This window comes from Cygnus olor, chromosome 6 (assembly GCF_009769625.2).
Source record: "Cygnus olor isolate bCygOlo1 chromosome 6, bCygOlo1.pri.v2, whole genome shotgun sequence".
Classification (NCBI taxonomy): Eukaryota; Metazoa; Chordata; class Aves; order Anseriformes; family Anatidae; genus Cygnus; species Cygnus olor.
In genome coordinates, this window is record NC_049174.1 from 38,584,416 (window position 1) to 38,609,662 (window position 25,247).

A 25,247-nucleotide genomic window follows, 5' to 3' on the forward strand; every position below is an offset into this window, starting at 1 on the left:
GAGGAATAATCCCAGGTACCAGAACATGCTGGGGGCAGACTGTCTCAAAAGCACCTTTACAGAGAAAGACCTTGGTGACATGGTGGACAATGAGCTAACCATGAGCCAGCAATGCACCTCGTGGCAAGGGAGGCCAACAGCATCCTAGAGTGCTGTTGAGGTAGGTTATTCTTCCCCTCTACTCAGCACCAGTGATGTGGCATCTGGGGTGCTACGTCCAGTTCTGGGCTCCTCAGTACAAGAGAGACACACACTTACTGGGGAGAGCACAGCACAGGGCCACAAAGATGATTACGGGACTGGAACGTATTTGATATGCGAAGAGGCTTAGAGAGCTGAGATTCTGCAGCTAGTAGAAGAGTAGGCTCAGGGGGAATTAGTCAACTTGTATAAATACCTCGAAGGTGGGAGTGAAGACGATGGAGCTGAGAATAACTTCTGAGTAGTGCCCAGTGACAGGACAAGAGGTAATGGGCACAAGTTAAAACACGGGACATTCAATCTGAACACAGGAAAACACTTTTTTACTGTGAGGGCGGTCAGATACTGGAACAGGCTGCCATGAGAGGTTGTGGAGTCCTTTTGAATATCTTGAATCCTTTGAGATGTTTAAAACTCAACTGGACACAGACCTGGGAAACCTGCTCTAGCTGAACGTGCTTGATCAAAGGGCTTGCAGTAGATGATGTCTTGAGGTGCCTTCCTACCTAAACAATTCTTTGGTTCTCTGCTAAATAAACTGTGTTTGGGATGAGACTATAATCATGACAAGAACTTTCATGTTTTAGAAATGGACTGTAAGTAACAAATTGAATGTTAATCATTAGAAAGATTATTAAATCACAAAAATAGACAAAAACTTTTAGAAAGTAACCCTTAGCTGGATAGATTATTGCCAAACCACAGTTAGCAAAATTTAAAGAATTAAGAGGGAAAAAGCATATTATTTTAAGTTGAATTAGCACTCGTAGAGTATTAAAAATCAAATGTTTTGTACCGAGCTAATTGCATCTTGTGTTCGTTTAACTCTCTGCATCTCTGGTGTCTTTTCAATCGTAGTTCCAGTTCCAATATCTTCTTTATATAAAATCTTAATATTTAGAATCAAGACAACAAGGTTAAGCATACAAAATACAACATTATTTCTTCTAGAGAGTGAATAGATTCGCATGACAAGTGATTTGCACTCAACAGTGCAGGCTGAAAGCCAACTGAGAGGATCTCCAGTCACTGCTTATTGCCTATCTGAAGTCCTATTTACTATGAGTGCTATGTGCGCAAAAAAGGAGACGATCATTTATATTTGTAGTAATGCATTTTAAGTAGAATATCAAAACATTTGTAGACCAATTTTAGGATTGAAAACTAGTATTTGTTCTTCTTGTTCTAATTTTGTTTTGGTATGTTTTACACAAATTCTTTCTACTTACTAGACTAACGAAACTAGTGGCAAAATGATACTGCAGACAACAGGCACTTCGTGGTAATACATGAAATGTGAAACGTATTGGGGAGACAGTTCACTTTTCACTGAAAGAAAAAGCCAAAGACTGCACTACTTACATGACAACAGAACAAAAGAAAGGTGGACACTTGTAATAACACTTTAAGCAGAGGGCTGACTGTTTAACTATATCACAGCTATGTACATGGGAAGGAATGCAGTCAGGGAACTCCGAAAGTGACAGTAGATAAAAAGGAGTAGCATAAATCAGCTAACCAGTTTGAAAAAGTTCTTATGCACATTTAAGCAGGTCAAGAACATAAGTATTCGTAAGGGAAAAGCCTAAAATTAGATTTACTCTGAGGGTGGTGAGGCACTGGAGCAGGTTGCCCAGCAAAGCTGTGGCTGCCCCATCCCTGGAATTGTTCAAGGCCAAGTTCGATGGGGCTTTGAGCAACCTGGGCTGGTGGGAGGTGTCCCTGTCCGTGGCCAGGGGCATAGAAATAGATGGGCTTTAAGGTCCCTCCCTTCCAACCTAGACTGTTCTATGATTCTAAAATAATTATTTTATTAAACACATGAAACTGTGGGTGTTTTGGAATGAGCACTGAAAACAGAAAATAACCATACCGAGCTGAAATTCTTCTGGTTTTCTTTCACACGCAGCATTTCTGGTGTATCTTGTACAACTGTAACTTTTCCTTTGCTGTTCTGTAGGTCCCACTGATACTGAAGCTGTTGAAAAAGTTGAAGTAAAATGCCAAATGTTGACTCTACACCATAAAAATTTACTCACCGAACTTTCTTTGAAGCTAAGAAAAATAAAATATTTTCAAGGACAGCTTTTAAGGAGACCATGTTAACATCACCATTAGTGATATAAAGACGTACAGTTATAAATATTCTCACTTAAATTAGTAATAGGAGATCCTTAACTAGATCAATCAAAAAATCTTGAAAGGTGCCAGACTATGGCATCTAAACCAATTAAGCCTCAACAATGAAAGATTTCAAGCCAGACTGTGGAGTAATTGTTCATGTCCCTGACCATACAGTCCTGCAGTTAGTCTCTACTGACCACAACTTCTGTAAGTATAATTCTCTATTATTAGCAAAGGAATTGTAAAAGCACTGCAGAAAGAAAACTACAGACTCATTTTTGTTTCCCTGTGTACTGCTGAATACATAGGGGACCAACTGGGGATCCCTGAGAATATAAAGGCAGCCTAGTTGGGATTAGTGTGATATTGGGACATTGTTAAGTAACAAAAAAGCTGAACATTTTTAATTATTTGACAGTAACAACGTTTGTTATGTATATACATACTGTGCTGAAGTTCTTTTGATTCTCACGGACTCTCTGCATTTCTGGTGTGTCTGCTACAGGCACATAGTATGGCATGGTCCTTTCTGCATCTTCCTTGTACTTTTTCTAATACAAAATACAAAACACATTCCATTAATTCAAAAGCACTAATAAACAGCCTGACTTTTCTTATTATTGCATAATGCTCATCTTTACAGAAACATGAGTACTTCTGTTTCAGATTACACCTCTGTGTACGACTTGTTTTAAACATTTAGAGTCATTAAGGAGTAGGAAAATTCAGCTAAATCTACTTAGAACTAAATTTACTTTGGTATTGCAAAAACAATAGGAATGATTGTTCTATTTTATACAGTATTACAATAAATTAATTTCAATATTGAAACGGATTTTCAATACTGGTTTTCAGTAAGAGATGCCACCTCACTGTTCCACAGAAACTTGTTTTTCTGATGTATCTCCTGAATGTTGTGACAGGTAGCTAGCTATTCAGGTGCTCCAAATTAACATCTGCTCAAGGTTCCCATGGGAACAATGATTACATATCTTCACTCTATTTACCTGGCTTGAAAGGTTTTTGACTTGCTGGGCATGAATAATCTCTGGAGTATCGACAACACTCGTGTAGTTGGCTTTCTCCATTTCTGCCAACTGCTTGTATTTGATCTGTTAGGGAGAGATAAGGGAGAGATCACATTTAGGTGCCTTTATCATATCTTTGCAACAATTTTCATACTATTTCACACTATTTATTCAGAAAGAAAAAAAAAAAAAAACAACTGCTAGCAATTTTTTCTTTAAAAAAAGACATCAGACTTGAGAAATGGATTATTCACACAGACCTGACTGGCAATGTCTGTGGCATTCTTTGCTCTCACAAAATCCGGTGTCTCCAAAGCCAGTTCTGTGAGACCTTTTCCTCTAATTTCTAATTCCAAGGCTTTTTTGTACTCTTTCTGCAGATTAAGACAATAGATAAATATTTTATTGATGTGAAAGCAATCCCTTTGGCAACTTCAGGTATTTTCATGACCACATCACAAAACAGGAATTCTGCTAATATAAACGTACAATTGAACACACATATGACATAACTGAAGTGTTTACTTTATAACTTAAATCTTGAGAACAAACAGCCCAGCTGAAGCAGCAAATGGAGGCACACTACAGGCCAGCTCTATTAAGGTTCCTTCTCACACCAGTAACCTCAAAGTGCAAGTTCCCTTAGGTCATCAGCGATCTGTGTAAAACAGTGACTTGCACAGAAGAGGAGCAATAGGGAGCAAGCAGTTTATGAAATGCATATGGTAGTGAAAAGTGGTCACGTATGTTTCACACTGAGCATGCCCAAAAGATGTAAGGGGACAGGATTCTCTGTGATAGTGTAGGCCCTTTGAAATGAATAGCCTCTCTAAAAATTCATCATCAGCAGCTACTCTTCCCAAAGACATCTTTCAGTAAGGTCTAAAAGATATATTAAAGATATATTTTGTATAGATTGGTATAATTCATCTCTTGCTATGGCAACTGCTGAACTTGGCTGAATATGTCTGTACTATTCTCTGGTAATAAAATAGGGGCTCCTTGAATAACTTAAAATGCTTGCCCTAAGTACATACAAAATGCTGTCAGTACGCAGTCAGCATGCTTAATAGAATTTGTTAACAAGCCATATCATAACTTAGTTTTTTCAGCTTTAAGCCTGGTGATGTTACAGCCCTCAAAATTTGAGCTGCACTTATCCTATGAAAATAGTCACTATGAAATATTTATGATACCAGTCCACTTTGTAAATAACATAGGTTACACATCCTGACTGTCTGTTGCCACCTCTCTCCACTGGGGAAAAGTCTGCCTTGGCCATCAGTCCTGCAGCTGATGCAGTCAAAAACAGTTTATCTGTTGACCATCTGACCATTGATTGCAGCACCTGTTTCTTCTTCACTTACCTTCCTGATAGTGACTGCAAAGCCAGAAACAGCTCACTTACAAGTTCAGGCTCCCAGTTTCAGACTTAGTCACCATACACATTCTTTTTTTCTCTCTACTCAAGAGTTTGTAGGGTATTACTATATACTAGTGTTATATGGCTATAAGCATTTGTCCATCTGAAGTTGTTACCTCTATTCAGGTATTTTCCAAATAGCTTCTGACATACCTCATTCAGGATTTGAGTTGCATTCTTTGCTCTTAACATGTCTGGAGTCTCCTCTAAAGCTGTTAATCCTTTACCTTTGACACCTTCCTCCAGATCCTTCCTGTACTCTTTCTGCATAAGAAAGAAAAGGAAAACTGCAAAGACAGACTAAAAAGAGTTCTACACTCTACAGCTTTATTGCAAAAATGAAAAAAAAAAATCCAAAAGCAATAAAAAAAAAGATCTTTTAAAACAGCAAAGGTATATGGTTATATAAGAACTACTGCAATGGAACAGTGTATAGTCATTATTGTTCAAGACAAAATGCAAGGGCACACACATACACATCCCACTATGTACCAGTTATGCTGATGAATGTCAGGAAAGGACACAGTAAATATAAATACAGTTAATGGACAATAATAAATGTACATGACAAATTAGAACACAACACAAAATATTTATAAAACATGCTTAAAATGAATGGTTAGGAAAAAAAAGTGGTGAAGAAGAAATGTTGCTGAGTATACTTAGTGGAATTATTTAACTTGACAGAGGAAAAAAATAGAACAATTGCTACCTCGCTTGCTATTTTGGTTGCATATTTGACATGTAATAAGGATGGTGTAATCTCCAAGCCAGTAAGGTTTCTGCCCTTAATGGACTCTTCAAAGTCCCTCTTATATTCTTTCTAATGAGAGTAAGAAGAAAAAAAGCAAAATAGCAAATATTTATTACATTATTTTTAATTATATTTTAAAACTTCTGGGAGGATGGAGAAGAAGCAGCAGTATTAATGTCATGATGACAATCTTCTATAGTCAGTGCTGCAGACAGAGAAAGAATAAATCCTCTTTCTGTTGAAGTTCATGAAACAGCTCATAACTTCCAATGGAAATATGACCTGATCCTGTCTTTGTTTTTTTTTCTCCTACTTATATACGCACAGAAAACATTCAATGGAATCACTCAAACATAATGACTTAGGGCCTTATACAAGTGTTTTTCAACATGTATAAGCCTTCACCTGCAACAGAACAAGATAATACTTCAAACAAACAGAAAATAACTGCTTCAGGAAATAGAATGACAGGTCAGCAAAGAACACTGTGACAGCAGAGACAAACAGGAAATAAATGGGTTTTTCAAACAGAGTTCTCAGGTGAAAACAAGAAACAGCATGCTTTCTGTGGACTGTAATAATTGACATAGTATACTCCTGTTGCAAATATTGAAGTGATGTGTGTTTCATATTACATTTCTTGTAAATACTCAAAGATTTGCTTAAGCTTCATTTACTGACAGCTTCTTGATGAAAAATTACAGAAAATATACACTTCATAGTGACAGAGGAAAATTTCATTTATTTCAAATACAGTATTTTACAACCAATATTAAGAAACGTGTGATACAACAATAATTTGTCAAAGTCTATCGGCATTCACAAAACAAAAGTATAACTGCATGTCTAAACCACTTTAACTATTTTAACTATTTTTTAACTATTTAACTATTTTTTTTTTAACTATTTAAACTAACTTTAACTAGTTTAACTATAAAAATAAACGTTAAATTTTCTTTAGTATATTGTTGTTGATTTTAATCTTACCTCACTCTGCATGAGCTGAGATTCCTTTGCAGTAAGGTATGTTGGAGTTTCAAAGTCCAACATAGGTTTACCTTTTTCCTTCTCATACTTTTCTTTATATTTCACCTGAGAAGAAAAGAAAAAAGTTACCCTTCTAAATAATCAAAGAACCAATTCATCAACTAATATTTGCCTACTGTGGTTAACTGATATCTGGTAAAAAAAAAAAATGAATTTCTAACACTGTTTATCTTCCTGAAATCCCTATTATTGATCCTAAAACGTAAAATCAAAAGTCAGCCTTGCAGCAAAATGTGCGTGGTCTAAAATTCTACAGTCATATTTCCTGTTGCAAAGAATATGCAGTGTCAGCTCTGATTTCAAGAAATAACTGATCACAAGAAGGAAGACAGGTAGCTGCAAAAATCTAACTTGAAGGCACTGAGATTGCTCCCGACCCTGGTTTGAGTTCAGCCAGTTACATGTTAATGGATTGCTGGAACGTTAGTGACAGGGCTTGCTGGAATGTTAGTGACAGGGCTTGAAAAGATGCAGTTCAGCATCTTCCTACCTAATTCTATATATGTCTGTCCAGGAAGTAAAAAGTCTACCAAAATGAAGATATTCTTGCTTCAACTTACAGTATCTAGCCTTTAGGGCATCAATTTTCAAACTGTTGCATGAAGTAATGCTATGTCTTTGGCTCAGATTCCAGTCTCAAACTAGTGCAATGAGTGGTGACTTACACTACAAACTGATGAGCAACTAGATTCTTAGTGCTCTGCTATGTAGTTTTTGCTCTTCCATGCTATTATTCTGCACCAGAACAATACCTATAGTCCTTCACATTCTAGCAGTTACTTCTCTCTTGCTTTAGGGTCAATAAATACCTGGAATAGAGAGGACTAGAGACTAAATTAGAGGATAAATTTCTGTGGAATGATTCACTATTTGCTGTATTCCAGAGGGAAAAGGTGTCAACAGGCACATCTAAGAGCAGCAGTAGATATTGGTTTCATTAAAGGAATTATGTATGCAGAAAAATAATGGCAGAGCTCTCCTTTGTATCACTTGAGACTAGAATGGATAAAGCAACTGAAAGCATACTGTCAACAACAACCCTACCGTTATCAATTCCCAGTTTCCAAGATAATTGAATCTTCTTTTCTATAGATGAAGTTGCCCCCAATAAATGTGTTATACTGTGTAACAAGATCTAGATACAACAGGAATAAGTAACTGAGATCTACTCTAGAATGAAGAAATCAGGTGTATAGTTTACATGTGCTTAAATGTGCAGATGTATGAGTATTTCTCATTGACTTTTGTTTTCTTGAGTGTGAAGTGTTTATAAAACAGAAAGGCACAGAAATCACTATACATCACAGAACTTACTAGGTTGATTTCAGTGATGGAGACTTTAGTACTCAATGATTGCGGTTAATGAGAAACACGCGACCAACTTACGTGGCTCTGTAGTTCTGATGCCTCCCTTAGGTGAACCTGTTCAAGATTATCTGGCACCACAAGGTAGTGACCCTTACTCTTCTCATACTGCTTCTTGTACTGGTACTGAAGGGAAGGTGTCAAAAATCATCTCAATAAAAAAAAAAATCCCTCAGCAAATTTACTTCTTAGGTCCAATCAAAGCAACACTTCAATGGAACATCAAAGAGAAATTAGAAAGACAAAAAGCTAAACAAAAACAAGAATTTTAACTCCCAGTATCAGATATCATTTTTAAAGATGTGGGTGAAAAGTTATCTTTTTTGATCATTTCGATTGCAGCAAAGATATTTCAAAACAAAGATAAAAAAAAAACAAAAAAGAGAGAGAAAAAAGTAAACAAGAAAGATAAAGAAAACACAGTGGATACATGAAAAGGCTGTGCCAGGCAATGACGACTTTTGTCTTTTCTCAATAAAATTATTGAGCACTTTGTTAGACATAATTCTGTACCTCTATATTAGGAGGATGTTAAACAAAAAAATGAAATGAAAAAGCAGACAAAAAAAAGTTTTATTATATTAAGCATTAAAGAAAAAATATAAAAAAAAGAAAGAAGAAAATAGTATTTGTTAGTGAGGTGCAATCAGTTAAAATGTAATAAAGAATGAATCCACTAAAAATGATTAGAGGATTTAAAACACTAGCAGTTCTACATCTAATAAGGATTTCACTTCCCAGGGAACAAATGTGACAAAGTTGCTAGTCGGCTAGGAAACAACCATTAGAACGTAGAGAAGAGATCACTACCAGGTGATATACCATGAACAATACTAATTGCTCCCTTAGCAATCATTATGGAAATAGTTAGCAGAGATCAATTCAGAATGGAATCAGCAGGAATGGGAAAATCAAATGGATCTGGTGTTAGTTAATGAGCTTACAGCACTGGCGAGTTGGCTTGTACTCAGGACATGGTTCATGATCAGCGATTCAGACATGTCTGTAACAGGCTTATGAAGTTTCTTTAAATCTGCCTTGTATTTCACCTGAAGATAAGAAAGGACAAACATCAGAAAAGAAGGCTGCTGATAAAACCCGTGATGCCTAATGTGTTAATAACACAAAGGAGGTCTTTCCTATAGGACATTTGAAACTTTTAATTTCCCTGTAGGAAAAGTGTGAGCATACCTCACTAGCCATGTTGTGAGCATCTTTCATGGTCTTGTAGATCTTAGCCTCCTTTAAATCATACTTGGGTTTTTTACCCATCTCTTTGGAAAAATTCTCCTTGTATTTCACCTAAATTAAAAAAAAAAAAACGAAACAAAACAAAACAAAAAAAAACACAGATATTACATCTGTTCTTGAGCGTTTACTTGTTTGGCTGCAGAAGGCAAAGAGACCTGAGTACATGCTGATTTTAAGCGGAAGAACAAAAATGCAGTAACTTGAAGGCATCCAGTGGAATAAAGGTTTTTTTAAAGATCACCTGACTTGGAAAGAAAATCTACATTTGAATTTACAAAATATCACTAGCAATTTTTCATTCAGTGCACATGTAACACCACCTCACTGTAAAAATAGTGACAGACATAGTCAAGAGAAATACATTGACAACATACAGATACATTCCGACCCTTTGTGAGATGAAGAATTCCTCATTCAGTGACAGCTATACATACATAAAAGATACCGTATTTCACAAAGAGACAAAAACTGACATAAGCATAAAGAGTATTTTTTAAAAAACTTTTAACATACTTCTTGCTGAAATATGAGCTTTAAAAACTACCTTAGGACATACCAGCACTGAAGATGGCAATGGAACAAATACTTACATATATTGTCATACACAGACTGGGTTTTGTATGAAACGGAGATAAAGGAAGATGATAACGATCACATATAGAATAGTGATACAATTAATTACTAGGAACTAGGTTGCATAAGAGACTTAGTAACACTTCTAAACCACATCAGATTAACGTTAGCAAAGTAAACCATATCAATGTAAATCGATGTTTTAGCAGACCTAGGCTGGAGGCACATATGCCAGGTTATATGAGTGAGTTTTGCTAATGGCTTAAGTTAGGGCAAGTCCTTCATCATGACTTGTCCCATCCCACTGCTGCTAAAGGTCAATTCCTCACTATTTCTTGTGGACCTGTAAAAGACTGCTTTATTAGGAACATTTTTGGTTTTAGTGTGTGTATATATATAAATATATATCCACAAAAATGCACAAAATTGTTTCAGAGGAATTAGAGAAGATTGCAAGGAAATAACTCTAAGTATTAAAGATTGGCCCTCAGTAATTTAGCCTTAAGTTCTGACTTTTCTAAACAGATCCCACAGTTAGCAATTATGCCCATCAGCATTAGAGTAGCCATCAGTAGAAAAATTCTGATGATTTCTCATGTCTTCCCTGTAGTAGTATTCTGACTGCACGGAAACAGGTGAGGCAACATTTCTTTCTGCTTACCAATCCACATTTACGTGGAGATACTTTATACTAAATAAACCAGCAACGCTCACACTTGGCCTAAAGAACAACAAATGAGAATTGTCATTTATCCTTCTGAAAGAATTTGATTGTTTTCAGGACCAAAATAATACATGTAAGAAGCATACATAAAACTGTGGTTGATAAGGAAAAAGGATTAATGGTTCTTCAGAAAAAAAAAAAAAAAGATCTCTCAAGAAATATTTATATGAAAATTGAAATGAAAGAAATAAACTACTGAAGAACTGATAGCTAAACTGAGGAACAGCTGAATCCTGCTAAAGCTTTTTAACTTACAATGACAATTACAGAAATGTAAACAGATAATTTTATGTTAGTAGAAAAAGAAAGATGCTTGAAAGCAGAATTAAATCACATTCCACAATCACATTTTACACTTCTGAATTCATTGGCATATTCTTGTCCATACAGCCCCACATTGCTCATGCTGTATTGCACTGCCTCTCTTTTGCTTTGCAAAATATGCCAGCATTCAGATAAAACACACAGTGAAACAGGCAAATCCACAAATTGCTTAACCAATGTAAGAAAACAATATCAACATTTTTGACATAAAAGGAATCAGTATTAGTTCTGATCTCACAAAAATTAAAATCAAGATGTATACAAGACTGTTAAGTTACGCAAGCTATGCAAAATATGATGAAGATCAGACCCGTCATGCCAAATTTTTTAAACCCAGATGAAATGTTATTGGAAAAATCTATGCGAAATTGAAAGCAAGGATGCCAGACAAATGAAATACAACCAAAAAAAAAAAGGCAAGTGGATTAACAAGCTGCTTTATAAGGAAGCTTTATAAAGAAGACAATGCTTTATAACGAAGAAATTTATGAGAATAAATACCCAAGAGAAAAATAAAGTGAAAGATGATACCAATTAGTATTTGCTCCCTTACTCCCCTCTAAAATAGTTGATTTTCTCTCAGGACCAAAATAATCTCTAAGTTTAAAATACTAAGAGAGAGATGGCTAGTATTGGAGCAAAAGCATGGAAAAAGAGGAGCTCATTATATCTGAATGGGAATAAACATAATTTCTTCTTTTTCTTGCAGTTCAATTGTTCCAGACCAGATGCCAGTTTAAGAGTCCTTGGTTCTACTGAAATTCTTCTTTTTTTTTTTTTGTTTGTTTGATTTTTTTTTCCTAACAAGCATGGTGGCTGTCATTCAAGCATGCGGCAGTTACATGCAGTAGTCACAGCTAGATATGGAAAAGCCATAATCCCCCTTTTTTCTTTTGGAAATACAAGCACAGAATTGAAATGCAGAGATCTACCTGCTGCCACTTCAGAACTGCTATGCAGCTATAGGTTTTTTGTTTTCCAAAGGTTTTGAGATGGCAAGAAATGTAAGAAAATATGTGCCCTCAAATCACTACAGTGTATACTTCTCAGAGCTCTATGGTTTAATCATACACTGTGCTTCCATTATGCCAATCCAGAACAGATTAGTTTAAATAGAAGTTTGAACAGAATAGTTAAAATAAAATTCAAGTGTGAATCTTCTGCATAGGGAATGACTGTTTACTAAAAACAACCTGCACCATTTTTGGGTTTGTCATATACATATTTGTTTTTCATACATTCTCAGGAAAACCAGCTCAAGCTTATATGGCTGGTTTTACTTTTTGGGGTGAAAAAGGGTAACTTCCATGTTACATGAATGCATTGGAAACTTCTATTATAAACACTGGAAGTTCCAAAACCATCATGAAGGGCATAGGGTTTGAAGCCTTATGTAGTATTTCTGAAAGAGACAAATTCCCCATGCACTTAAATCCCATGCACAGTCTTTCCAGAGGAAAAAAAGAGAGCAGTCTCACAAGTTTTGCTACATACAACACCTTTGACACAAAAAGACCTGGTGCAACTGGTGCATCATGAACCATTTAACAACTTGGAATTGTAAGTGCACAAGAGATAGATGCATAAAAATGGCATTCCCAGTTGTGTCACTTAAAATTATCTTACATGACTACTTAGCATATTAGCTTTCTTAAACGTTCTCATCCATGGGGTATCATAAGATGCTGCTCCATGCCCTCTCATATGGCGCTTGAGGTATTCCGCCTATAATGCGTAGCAAGAGAGCAAGATCAGAAATGCAAACAATAATAAGATTAAAGCATGAAGTGGTGAGAAAGAACCAAGTAGAACTGAGGACCTGGTGAAAAAAACAAACAAACAAAAAAAACAACAGAAAAGCATGTGCTTCAGAATAATTGGAGAACGTGTCCATTGCAAAATTAAACTACTAAGTTTCTATCAATATAGCATACTAACGCCAAAACAGAAGATTCTTTCAAAGGCACAAAATAGAAAGAAAGTGACCAAAAGAAACCGAATGTCCCTCTCATAAGGGATGAATAAGAAGAGTTAGGTAAGAGGCTGCTTCTTTTAAAGCCAATACTCAGAAACAGGGGAAAAAATAAAAAAATAAAAAAAAAAAGAGAAAGAGATAATATAGCTGACACATCAGCCTCAGTACTTAAAAGATCTTGTCATGGCATCATTTAGTATAAGAGAATTATATTTGCATACAGGTGCTTATTTTCTTTTTTTTTTTCTTTTTCAAAATATTCTGCACAAATGAATAACTTATCTGTGTCCATTTCACCACTGGAGACAAGAGAGGTGCTACAGCTTCTAGGCTTTTGCAGAAAATGTTTTTTAAATCCAGCAACCCTTAATTTTCAGGCAACCCTTTCTTGAAAACTATCAGCTGGCTTTTAGAGGTAATGATTGTCTTCCGTTTTGATCTTAAGGATGTACAGATTTATGCAACCTAACAACTCTGGACCAACAGAGTCTTGTAAAATAATTCTCTCCGTATCAACTGTTTCAGAATTTCACAGAATTTATAAATTTGTAAGTGACAGTTATTCAGGTACCTGTACATTTCTATGTTCTAACTTTCCATATTCCATCAAGATAAGAAACTGGACATCGCAGAATTATAAATAACATTTTTAAGAAGATGGAAACACTCAAAGATTTTAGAGATGGCAGGATTAAATACAGAGAAATTATATGCCCTGTCTCTGCACTTCTATGAATACTCTCTGCAGCCCGTACAGAGGGATCACTTCTGCTCCCATTGAAGCCAGCAGACTTTTAGTATCTGGGCAGTTATCCACCAGCCTAGTCTTTGGGAAAGTGATTGGATGCACTTTGGGAAAGTGACATACACTGAATGGATATAAATGACTTGAAAGAAAGTGGTGAATCACATCTGGCATCACTGTAAGCAAAATCAGACTCTCAATGTTTGTTCAACGAAGAAATAGCTTCACATCATGACTTAATTTTTACTTTAACATGTTCCTTTATAAATATTTCCTTATCATTTAATCTAGAAATAATTCTAGTTAAAATATTAACATCATTCTAGAAGTTAATGTTATTTCTTTTCTCTCACTGCTTCCAAGTTTCACAAATGTTTTATTATTACCTGACTAGTTAGCTTGGACACCTCTTTTGCCAGTTCAATATCCGGACGTCCCAGCATGGTAACACCAATGCCAGCTTCTCCACGCTTTTTATATTCAATCTAACAAAGAAAATCAAATTAAAAATGTATAGTTTAGTAGCGATGAAATACCCTTTTGATTTTACTGATACTGTTTTTAATAGTAACATTACTGCTAAACATTATACAGAAGATTTTAAAAACCACTCACGTCACTAATTAACTTGGCAGCCTGAGTTGCTTTCTTAATATCTGGTCGATCTGCTATAGGTGTGTAGTGGAGCTTTGACTTGGCATCTTTCTTGTATTCAATCTAAACCATGGTGACAGACAAAGGAAAAAAGAATACTCAGGTTTGTTCACGAGAAAGATAGCTAATAAGGACACAGAAATGCTGCTGGGAAAGTACATGATTTTTTTTTAACAATTTCACAAAGAATTGGTTAGGGAATCTGTTTTTGCAAGTGGTCAAGTTACATATGAAGAAATGAGCATATGCAATTCTGTCTGTATTTGAAGGAATGAAAGAAATTATTAAGTGTGATTTGCATTAGAATACTTCATGTTATTAATTATAAATATGAATATCAAATAAATCCTTTATTTCAGTGCAATTTTACAGCTGTAAATATTTGTATGTTTGTCCTTCAGAATTATACCTGAACAGGGAGACTGGGAGGAAATCCAGATGTATGTAATTTTTTTTTTTTGTCAGCTGCCTTTGATCGACTTTTCTTACACGAACTACTTAGTTCATAAAACCACAAAACTTACTGTACTCTGTTTTTTAGCAACTTCCATGGCATGTTTCACTTCAGGAGGCTCCAGCATGATAGAATAATTAGATTTGCCTTTCTCCTTCACGAACTTCTTTTTATAATTTGTCTGTTAAGAGCAAAAAGAGGCATGAGTTTCATGGTGAGGTAAATGCTACTGAAACTTGGAAATAAGTTCACTGAAGCTGTTAAGACAGATAAAATAGAGTCTCCTGATTCTCATATCTTATGATCCCCAGCTTGTTTGTCATAATCTGCACTTTAGATTACAAAAGCTTGCTATTTAGAGGTGATGATTTGTGTTTAAACTGTTTTCTATTAAAAATGAAATCTGGATTAAGGGCACCCATTAGAACTCCAGCCTGTCACTTTTCTCTAGAGTATTTCAACAGCTACCCCCAAAATGGATTTTGCTCTTTGTTAATGTCTCCTTCTGGTAGGAATTTGTCTTTGCTGACTCCTTGGGCATTTTATGTTGAGACTCAACCATGTACACTCAAATATGCAATAGTCTAATCAATTATAGGTATCAGTTAGTAACTTCACCATAAATTGGTATTGCACTAGTTACTTACTTCGCTGACATTCTTGGTCACTTGTTTCACATGAGCCGTGTCTCTTGTCTCAGGCAGGGTAGTATAAGACCCATGTGGTAGCTGTTTCTTGCTGTGTTCTTTGTATTTGTTCTGAAAGCACAGAATTAAAATAGGTAAAAAACAACATGCACACACACACACTGCCGAAATATTAAAAGGATGTACTTAAAAATGACTAAAGAACTGTCAGATGTGTTACCTCAGATACCAGAGAGCTGACATTCTTAGCCAGGAGGATCTGAGGTGTATCTGGAACAACAAGGCACGTTCCTCGAGCTTTGTTGTGCTTCTCCTTGTATTTTACCTAGCAGTGGGAAAAGATACCATTTTAAGCAGTGTGTATCTTGTTTTGTAATGATTTCCAAAGAGATTACTGTAGTTGTCACTGCTTTTTAGTGCAAAAGTTTGCAGATCATCTCATATTTTGATGTTTTCCAAGACAAATTTGTTCCAGCCTACACATTCCTGTAATTCTCAATTGTAATTAATATATTGAATATATTGCTAGTAATTGTTAAAGATACATTGTTGTAAGCACAAGCTATACCTGCAGCTTTTTTTGTTTTGTTTTCTCCAGGTAAGATTTTCATTTCAATAAGAGGAATCTAGAGATATATCAAAGGTCTGGGGTGTTCAGGCAATGTTGAATGTAAGTATTTATTTAATGTGAAAAAACAAACTAGGCCACTGACATTTACAAGACCAAACTTATTCAGATTTGCTAATTTATTAATGAAATAAATCAAATAATGAAATGCGACTGAGTTCCACTTTTCAAACTGTCATTCTTAATCCAATCATATTACCAGTAAAGTAGCTTACATAGGATGTAAAATTCAAGAAAAACAAAAATTGAATGCTCAAGTACTTACATCACTTGACAAGATGGCATTATTTAAAGCCAGTACTGTGTTTTTATCATCTGTGACAGAGAGTTTGCATCCCTTTAGGAATTCCCGGTCCAGTTTGTATTCATACTGCAGAAATTTAAAAAAAAAAAAAAAAAAAAGATTAAAAAAGGGAGTCCCAGATCTTCAACATTTTTTTAATTTTGAAAAAGAGAGATGTGGGGAAAGGGTCTATTCAGTTTATTCTGATTTTCTTACATCACTCTGTTGCAGAGACGACTTGGCCGCTTGAACAAAGTCAGGTCTATCAGCAATCCAGTGCCAATGAGCCTTGGCTGCTTCATATTTCTTCTTATAATCAAGCTGTTCACAGAGAAACATGAACAAAAAAAAAAAAAGTCAAAGTTGTGTACTTTACAGATCAAACTGATGCAAATTCTCTTTCAGTCTGAACAATTAATAAGGGAAGATGAAAGAAACTGTATCTTCATCAGATTAGGGCTTTCCTCTGAATCATGTGCAATCCAGTAGGAGCCCGCTTCCTCTAGTTACTCCACTGCTGGGTCAAGAAAGGAACATGAATGACTGGAAACTGTCATAACTTTGAGGAAGGTGAGTGCTTTCAGTTATTTGCCTATTGCAGTGGATGTTGGGCCACTGGTAATAGAAAACAAACAAGAACTTCCCATTAAGCTCTTACTCTGTCTACAAGAACATCATCACAAAACATTTCAGGTATAGTTACGCCTCTGTAAAAAAAAAAAAAAAAAATGGAGCCAGAATAATAGTAGATGTGTGACATGGAAGGAATCTCAGGTGTCTTCAAGAAGAACTTTCAAGAATGAGCATTTGTGTATGAAATAAATTAACAAATATTTTATGCAGCAGCATAAGAATTAAAAGTAATGTCCAAGCTCAAAGAATTTCAGTGGAATTGAAAATAATTTCCCTCAGTCTCCGCTCCTAGTCCCAACCACTGTCCATAAGAAAATTACAGTATTCATAAAACTGAACTCACGTTGCTGTTTAGCTTGTAAGCATGCCTTGGAGTCTTAATGTGAACAGAATCTGCTACAACATTGCAGTGAGATTTATTCCTCTCGTACACTTCTTTGTATTTCAGCTAAAGAAAGACAAACATAAAAAAACGTTTACAAAGATAACACATAAAAGCTACGGTCAACAAGAAAAGCAGCAAAATATTAAAACCATAATAGTAGCAATTGCCTCTGTAAAGATAAAATCTTGACGGAAGAAAAAGAACTTATATCACTAAAATGGAAGTAATGGAAGGCTAAAACACATACTTATGGTAGGTCAGATATTTACTTTACATATGCACAATATCCGTAGCAGAAATAAACTAACACAGTAATGGATGACGTGCCTAATTCAAGGCTGCACAAAAGTCACTAACCAATATAGAAAGAAAACCCAGATACAGACTTGCAAGTACAGTGCAAACAAAATAAGTTCACTCTAACAAGAAGCTTTTTTTATGACAGGTTTGCACACACGTTAAAAATATTACTTATCACAGCAAAAAGTTTATTATGTGTGTTTTTGATATTACAGACTAGGATGATTTACTTACATCACTTATTCTGTCCTTGACCTTGCGCACGTGCAGTAACATAGGTGTATCATGAATTGTAGTATAGCCCTTAGGCTTCGCTTTGTTATATTCCAATTTGTAGATAATCTGAAGATACAAATTATAGATCATATTATTTCTCCAGTCTTGGTGTCAATGGAAAAAAATCAAGATAAGAAATATTTTTTAACTGACTCCTGAAAATGCCATATTTTTATTATTTTCGAAGGTCAGAATTCAGAGAAGGAAGTATGCTTGGTAGGGACCGACCACACTTACATCACTAATCTGTTTGTTGACTTTTGTAGTCCTTAAGTGTTCTGGAGTATCCACAACTGTAGTGTACTTATCTTTCTTCTTTTCATAGTCTTTTTTGTACTCAACCTGGTGATTGGCAAAGAGAATACATTAACCACGCACACCAAGACAAAACATCTTCAGGAGATAAAGGTTTACATTTACAAACAAAGTTGCAAAATCCTTTCACCAAAGCCAGTGAAAGTTGAACATGCACAATAAACCAAACTTTGCAAACCCCTTATTTGCCTTAGAGGCTGCCTATTTGCAAGATTAATTTTACATTTATTTCATTGGGTCTAAAAACTTTGTTTCTATCTTAAATCTCCACAATTGAGTTAAAAAAACAACCTCAGCAGAACGGTGACTTTTTGAATTCATAACAGGACAAGATGTCATTTTAAAATATTAATTTGAATAAAGATAAATGTAAAACATCTTATACAACAGAAGATAAAAGCATTCACTGAATAATTATAATGCCAGGCTATTTTAACGGCTCTGATAGCAGAATTTGATAATTTCTTCCTAAAAGTTCATCTTGTCCTACTCAGGACTCTACCTGGTTTTCAGACAATTCAGTGAGAAAAGACTGTACACCAATAATAGTAATTCTTTGTAGATAGCCTCAAGGCAGGTGGAAAAGGTTAGAATACATTTTTTAAAACTTTCATCCTCTATCTTGTATCAGAAAATAAAACCATGCTTTTAAACAAGACTGAGACAGACAAAATATAAAAAATTATATACAAACAACAAATCAAAACACAACATCAACTCAGAGGAACACGCAGGTTAGGCAAAGTGCTATTTTCTTTTTCCAAACATACTCAAACTTACCTGCAAGGAGTTTTTAATGAGGTAATAAACAGAAATCCACCAATCAATTGAATAAAAACGTCTAGTAATGATTCCATTTGTCTAGTAATTCCAATGTCTAGTAATGATTTCTAGTCTAGATTCCAATGTCTAGTAATGATCTCCAGTTCCATAATACTAACAGAGTTTATTAACTGTGCTTATCATGACATCTTATCATGACATCATTACACTCTCATGTAATTGGTTTCTATTGTTGCCTTTCCAGTGTATAATTTATATGTTATATGCCAGTTTCATCTGACCCAGTCAGGAATCATTTTTGTCATTGAAAGGAGTAAGGTAAGGATACTGCTTAGCAAATCTGATTTCAGAGCAGATATAAATATATAATCAGTTAATTAATCCCATTTTTTCCCCAACTGTTATGAGCAAAATATATATGCAGGAATCCGTCTTAAATGAAGACAGAAAATGAAGATGGACTACAGAAATTTAATTTTTCACGATATCATTTACAGGTCTTCTTTTATATGATCAGAAATGCTAATATGTTAGGCTCTTTTTTTCTGTATGAACCAATAGAGGAATCAATCTCTACATAACAGCACTCCCAACTGACAGGAGAGATTATTTTTGTTTATAAACTCTATTATGTGACCATGGGAGGACTGTTTTGCTAACCTTGCTTAAAAGCAGAAAGTAGAGCAAGAAACTGATGGAAGCGTGACTTTGACTGCAGACTTGTGCGCAGTACTCTTCCTACATCACTTCCAAGGTCACTTAGAAGTGAGATATAACTCTCTTCTGTATCTAGGCACAATGTGTCATCATTCTCAAGCAGAGTGGTAGATAAATGTTGTAATCTACTCACCAAATTACTTCATCATAATCCTACTGAATTAAGGAACTTATGTTATGGGGGGTGGTCAGTCCGAGAAATGGTGGCAGAATGAGAGAAACAGCTAATATACAGTATCTTAAAATGTTAAAAAATGTGAAAAACGCTCTTTCTGTAATTATGTGAATTATTACATAGAAGGATATATATCAATTATTTGTAATGAAAGGAGGAAATGGAGGCAAGATCAGCCTGAGCCGGGTGAAGCTCAACTCACAGTAAATATTTTTTCAGATAGTCTGTTCTCAAAACTATTTTATCATAGCCAGCACTAAGCACATGGAGAAAACTTTGGAGTCTCATATCTGTGGATACTTAAGAGAACTCACAAGCATTAAATATTAAAAGTCCAAGCAACTAAATTGTATAAATAATGTCTCCTACAGCAGCAGTTCTTCGTATTACCTGGCTCCATAAGTATGTGTTGTAGAGAGCTGTCAGCATATCTGGCCTCAGAATTTCATTACATCCATGTTGCAGGAGCATCTTGGCAAAGGATTTATATTTTTTCTGTGCATGCAAATGGCAACGAAGTACAAAAGAGACTTGTGAAGACCATAAGCAAACAATAACACAGCTCTAGATCCCAGACACTTTGAGAGTGGAGAGATTTAGGCAAAGTACTATATGTATTCATTCACATGTGCATACAATTTACATCTATATAATTAAAAATGTCAAGGGTATGTATTGAAAGATTTTAATATTATCCTGTTAAGGAAATTATGAAAATATTTTTGGGGAGATAAGAGTAAATTATAGATAAAGGCAAGGGCACTCAAAGATCACATATTCTGCTGCTGCTTTATGTAGAAATGAGTAAGAAGATAATATTTGTGAAAGTCATTGAAAGAGAGCTAATAAATAAATGCATGGTACAACATGCATTTTTTTAAAATCTCTCTAATGACTTCAACCGGCCTTAGATCAGAAATTAATGGAAGATGATGTCAATTGATGCACAATATATGAAAGTACATACAGCAGAGATTAGCTCACTCAAAAAGTAATAACTCTTTTTGGGTGGCAAAACAAAGACTGTCTGATCTGAACTAAAACATCACAATATCACAGGTGAAACCTCTGATACTGCCAGCTGTAGACATTTCACACAGACAGAGTAGCTGTGAGTGAACCAGGCACTTTCTGGCAGCACTGGCGAGTGCTCCTACAGTACCTGACTGCTCAGTGTAGTCCCCCACTTGGCCAGGAGATTCCTAGGATCATCCACAATAACGCTGTACCTATCTTTGAGCTTCTCATAGGCAGCCTTATATAATTTCTGCTCAGAATAGCATAATACATCGTAACAAATTAAAAGAAGAGAGTGAAGAGACAAAGAGATCCTGAGATCACAGTTCTAATGATTTAAACCTCTTTATATGAAATACTTAAAAGCTGGGATTGAAGTTCATGTTCAAAATAGAAAAACATTTAAAAAAAAAAAATGGAAGAACAAACAAACAGGGAGGGGAAAAAAAAAAAAAACAACACAGATATGTCCAGATAACATACGCATTTCTGTATTTCCACTGGAAGGCCTAACTTACAATTTTACAATTTAAGGACACCTACATCCTATTCCTGCCACTTTTCGATAAGCCATTTTATAACCTATTTTACCCATGAAAAAGAACTGCTGAAGCCACTCTATATGCAGGTAGACTCTTGATTTGAGTACAAAGAGAGCACAAGGAAATGCAAGGCTAAAATAGAATATTATCATCAGATTTTTGCAAGTGAAAGATATAATCCTTCATCACAAAAACATCATTCATAACAGAAGACATTTAGGCAAGTTCATTTCAATGTATGGGACCCTACTTGCTATACTTTTTCTCATCTATTCTTATCATATTAAATTTTTCCTTGTTTGCTCTACCAAACAATAACAAGACTGAATATTAACAATGTTCCACAACAAGTTCTGGCTCATCGCTTATCAAATTGAGTATGAAATTATAGCAATGGTACTGGAATGGTATCTGTGATGAACCAGTTTTTCTTTTACCTAGAACACATAATAGCATAATGCCTTCACTGACAAGGAAGCAATGTTTCTTTCAGCAATTTCAGAAACGAACAGGGGTCCAGACTTCACTTTTTAGTCACTGTAAACCTGCTCTGTGCTAATACTCAGGCATATCACAGGTACAACCTTATATTTCTTGATTTTAGTCTGACCTTAAGACACCTTTAGTTCTGAATCTATTTTTATTTATTTACAATTTCATAAGGAAGATGAACTTTTGACTATTTATTAACATACACAAACTTGTTACTACCATCTGAGACTTTGAAGAAATCTTTATCACTTACCCCATCCATCAATTGAGTTGCATGTTTAAAATGCTTGTTAATTGGAGAGTCAGCTACATAGTTAAAATGAGACTTAGTCTTTTCAAATATCTCCTTGTACTTACACTGGAGAAAAAACAAACACCAAAAAACAATATATTCCAAAGTTAATTCAAAGTTCGGTAAGGTAATGAAAACCTATGATTTTAGAAACTATTTGCAGCAAAAACATGGTAGAATTATTGCATATGTGTGTTTACCTTAACTACAAGCAAAAAATATTTTAGAGCAAAATAGCTGTAAATAAATAGTAAATAGTAATAAATGGTAAATAGTAATAAATAGCTTACAGGATGGAGCTGCCACAGAGAAAACAATGGAAGATTCAAATGTTCATAATTTTAAAGCTAAACTTAGAATCACTAGAAAAATTACTTTGGAGCAGATATCTTTATAAGGAACAGAGAGGATAAGTAAAAGATTACTTTGCCTCTCTTTTATAGTAAGAACTGAAATTTTAGATGTTATATCTTCAGTTCTGTCACGGCAGATTCATATCAATGTCTACGTCAACTGGATACTCCTGAGAAAAATTTAGCTACAACATAAGCAAGCATAAAATAATATTTAGCAAAAATTCAAACTGTTTTACTTACCCCACTGTAGAGCACTTTATTCTTTTCCGCCAGAGCAAAATCTGGAGTATCCCATGCATAACAGCCAATGCCTCTGAGCCATGATAAGTCTTCCTTGTATTTAACCTTTAGAAAAGAAGTAAAAGATGCCTTCACTTTCTCAAGTAATAAGACTTGTTTTTCATTTTGGAAACCTACATATAAAGTTTCAACCTCTCACATCTAGGAACTATTTGAACTCACATCACTAATAGCATCTGTGACTGCGCGATGATGGAAATGTTCTGGTCGGTCTGGGATCGATCTCCAGATTCCCAGCTGGCTCATATAGTTTTCCTTATATTTCACCTTCAAAGAAAATTGGAGAATGAAAAGAATTTGAGAACAGAACACTCCATCCCATGCAATTTTAAGATGTTCTTTTTTTTTTCCTGAAACATCAAAACTAAAACAGCGTAAATAAGACTTACTTGCATTCACCTTTTTAAGAGCAAAAGCAAGCGCCTTTTATCTTTCAAAGAAAGAAATAATGTTAATAGCGCTGATCATATTTTTCTAATTATTTGACACAGTCAAAAAGAGCAATAGCATAAACAGCATGTTATAGGTTATTAAATGACAAACATTAATTAGGAATGAAAATCTTATATACGTACACTGCTAATATCATCAGTGACCTTCCGATGATAGACAATATCCAAAGCATCTTTCACTGTGTGGTATTTCCCCTTAGTATTCTCAAAGGTTTCTTTGTAGCGCAACTGGTAAGAAAAATAATATTGTATTTATCTGTCAGGAATCATTTTAATTAAATATGCTATATCTGAGGAATGTCATAAAGGGTTATGTTGCTTTCCAATACCCTAATCTAAGTCCTAAGGAATTTTGAGAAGCTTCAGCTGAATCATGAAAAAAACCTACTCATCCCTTCTTCCTTATCCTGGTCTAGAAGAAAGCAGGAAGATCATTCTGGTCATAGGAGAAAGATTTTCTCAGAGAAGAAATTTGGATGTGCAAAAGAACTGGGATGCTCTTTTGAGTCACTTAAAAATCACTTCTAAGAGAGCAGTATGAAAAATCACTACTAAAACATCAACCTTAGCACATTTCCTTTCAGGATTTCCCAGGGCAGCTGGGCAATGTGCAATCTAAAATATATAGCAAAGATCTCACTAATGAGTAGAGTATTCTTAGCCAGTGCCTTAAATCACAAATCACAAATCACTATTACAAACATGAAGGAAAGATCACTTTTACCTTTAAATTCTTATGTGCAGCAGCTCTTTTTTCCTCTCTCCCCCCCCCCCCCCCCCCCCCCCCCCCCCCCCCAATTTTTCTCTCTAATTTACTTCTAAATTAAAAAATTAGCAAGTTCTCAGTGACATGCAAGTCAACTCCTAAAACCAAACTGAGATGAAAATATCTGATAAAAGGTACTCTATCCTGGCTCCAGCATCAATCATTTCACTCTAGTCTGCCCTATTTGGCAATTTCATGTATACGCAACTTATTTTAAATCTACTTTTTCCTTTGTTTTAAGTCAGCACTTCAGTGCAAAGGAAAAATAATTATAATTATGAATTATAATAAATGAAATAAAGCATTACAGTGACATCAAGTGAAATCTTAATCTCTGTATTATCAAATGGAAATATAAGCAGAAAAGGGTGACAGTTTATTAGCCACACTGAGATACTCTAGGCTTTACATGCTTGTTTGCCATTGATCCTTTTTTTGCTCTTTTCTGAAGAAAACAACAAAAAGCAGCAGAGAAAGTTTTTATGGACTACATACATCACTGGCATTCAGGTACGCTCTCTTGGCTCTGATCAAGACTGGTGTGTCAGGGACAGGTGTGTATTTGTCCTTCATCTTCTCATACTGGGTTTTATACTTTGTCTAAGAGAGACAGCAAAAGGGAGAAGTTACTTCTTTGGTCTTAGAAGCGATTTGCTAACCTGGTTTAATGTTAACACCTAGAGGTGCTACACTGAGTGCACAAAGTTATTCTCTTCTGTCAAAATACTGGGAAACAAGCTCAGCTCTTCAGCTCTTTCAAGGTGTTCCAGATCTTGCAGCCAATCCGCCACATATTCTGCCAACAAGTTTATAGAAGCACATGTCTTGTAAAATACTTAAGTGTATAAGAAATTTGTACTCATTTACCCCAACTTATAAAGGAAATGTGGAACTTAAGCATAAGAGACACAATACCAAATAAAGGGTAAACAGGTTTGAGCCTTGAACCTGTCAATAACATTCAAAACGAAACTTTGAAACACCTCAGCATACTGTTACCAAACAAAAGACCCAATATCTTACCTCGCTGACCATGTCCTTTACATGCCTAGCATGTGTGAAGGCTGGAGTCTGACCATCAGCATGGTGGTGAGGTCTCTCTTTTGTGGCAAGCTCCACATACAAGTACTGCAGCAAGACAAAAAGAAGAAAAAAAAAACATTTCAAGTAAGTTTTACTTTATCACCTTGAAAGATGATTGTAAGTTCACAATGCATATATAACCACCCAATTTACCCCAGGAGAA

The 25,247-nt window shown here is 35.2% G+C and overlaps 1 protein-coding gene across 1 annotated transcript in view; it reads right to left on the bottom strand.

The window, feature by feature from the left end:
• The window catches only part of NEB (nebulin), a 123,505-nt gene that overhangs the window by 18,249 nt on the left and 80,009 nt on the right, over window positions 1-25,247 (bottom strand). Inside the window, exons 110-138 of the mRNA XM_040562351.1 lie at window positions 25,025-25,129; window positions 24,497-24,601; window positions 23,359-23,463; window positions 22,946-23,050; window positions 22,724-22,828; window positions 22,089-22,193; window positions 20,947-21,051; window positions 20,175-20,279; window positions 18,032-18,136; window positions 17,753-17,860; window positions 17,177-17,281; window positions 16,417-16,521; window positions 16,183-16,287; window positions 15,510-15,614; window positions 15,290-15,400; window positions 14,713-14,823; window positions 14,150-14,251; window positions 13,921-14,019; window positions 9,134-9,244; window positions 8,887-8,991; window positions 7,964-8,068; window positions 6,518-6,622; window positions 5,489-5,599; window positions 4,930-5,040; window positions 3,614-3,727; window positions 3,333-3,437; window positions 2,772-2,876; window positions 2,075-2,179; window positions 998-1,090 (exon numbers count right to left, since the gene is read on the bottom strand). Coding sequence (XP_040418285.1) covers window positions 998-1,090; window positions 2,075-2,179; window positions 2,772-2,876; window positions 3,333-3,437; window positions 3,614-3,727; window positions 4,930-5,040; window positions 5,489-5,599; window positions 6,518-6,622; window positions 7,964-8,068; window positions 8,887-8,991; window positions 9,134-9,244; window positions 13,921-14,019; window positions 14,150-14,251; window positions 14,713-14,823; window positions 15,290-15,400; window positions 15,510-15,614; window positions 16,183-16,287; window positions 16,417-16,521; window positions 17,177-17,281; window positions 17,753-17,860; window positions 18,032-18,136; window positions 20,175-20,279; window positions 20,947-21,051; window positions 22,089-22,193; window positions 22,724-22,828; window positions 22,946-23,050; window positions 23,359-23,463; window positions 24,497-24,601; window positions 25,025-25,129 — 3,066 coding nt within the window. The remainder of the gene's footprint in view (window positions 1-997; window positions 1,091-2,074; window positions 2,180-2,771; window positions 2,877-3,332; window positions 3,438-3,613; window positions 3,728-4,929; window positions 5,041-5,488; window positions 5,600-6,517; window positions 6,623-7,963; window positions 8,069-8,886; window positions 8,992-9,133; window positions 9,245-13,920; window positions 14,020-14,149; window positions 14,252-14,712; window positions 14,824-15,289; window positions 15,401-15,509; window positions 15,615-16,182; window positions 16,288-16,416; window positions 16,522-17,176; window positions 17,282-17,752; window positions 17,861-18,031; window positions 18,137-20,174; window positions 20,280-20,946; window positions 21,052-22,088; window positions 22,194-22,723; window positions 22,829-22,945; window positions 23,051-23,358; window positions 23,464-24,496; window positions 24,602-25,024; window positions 25,130-25,247) is intronic.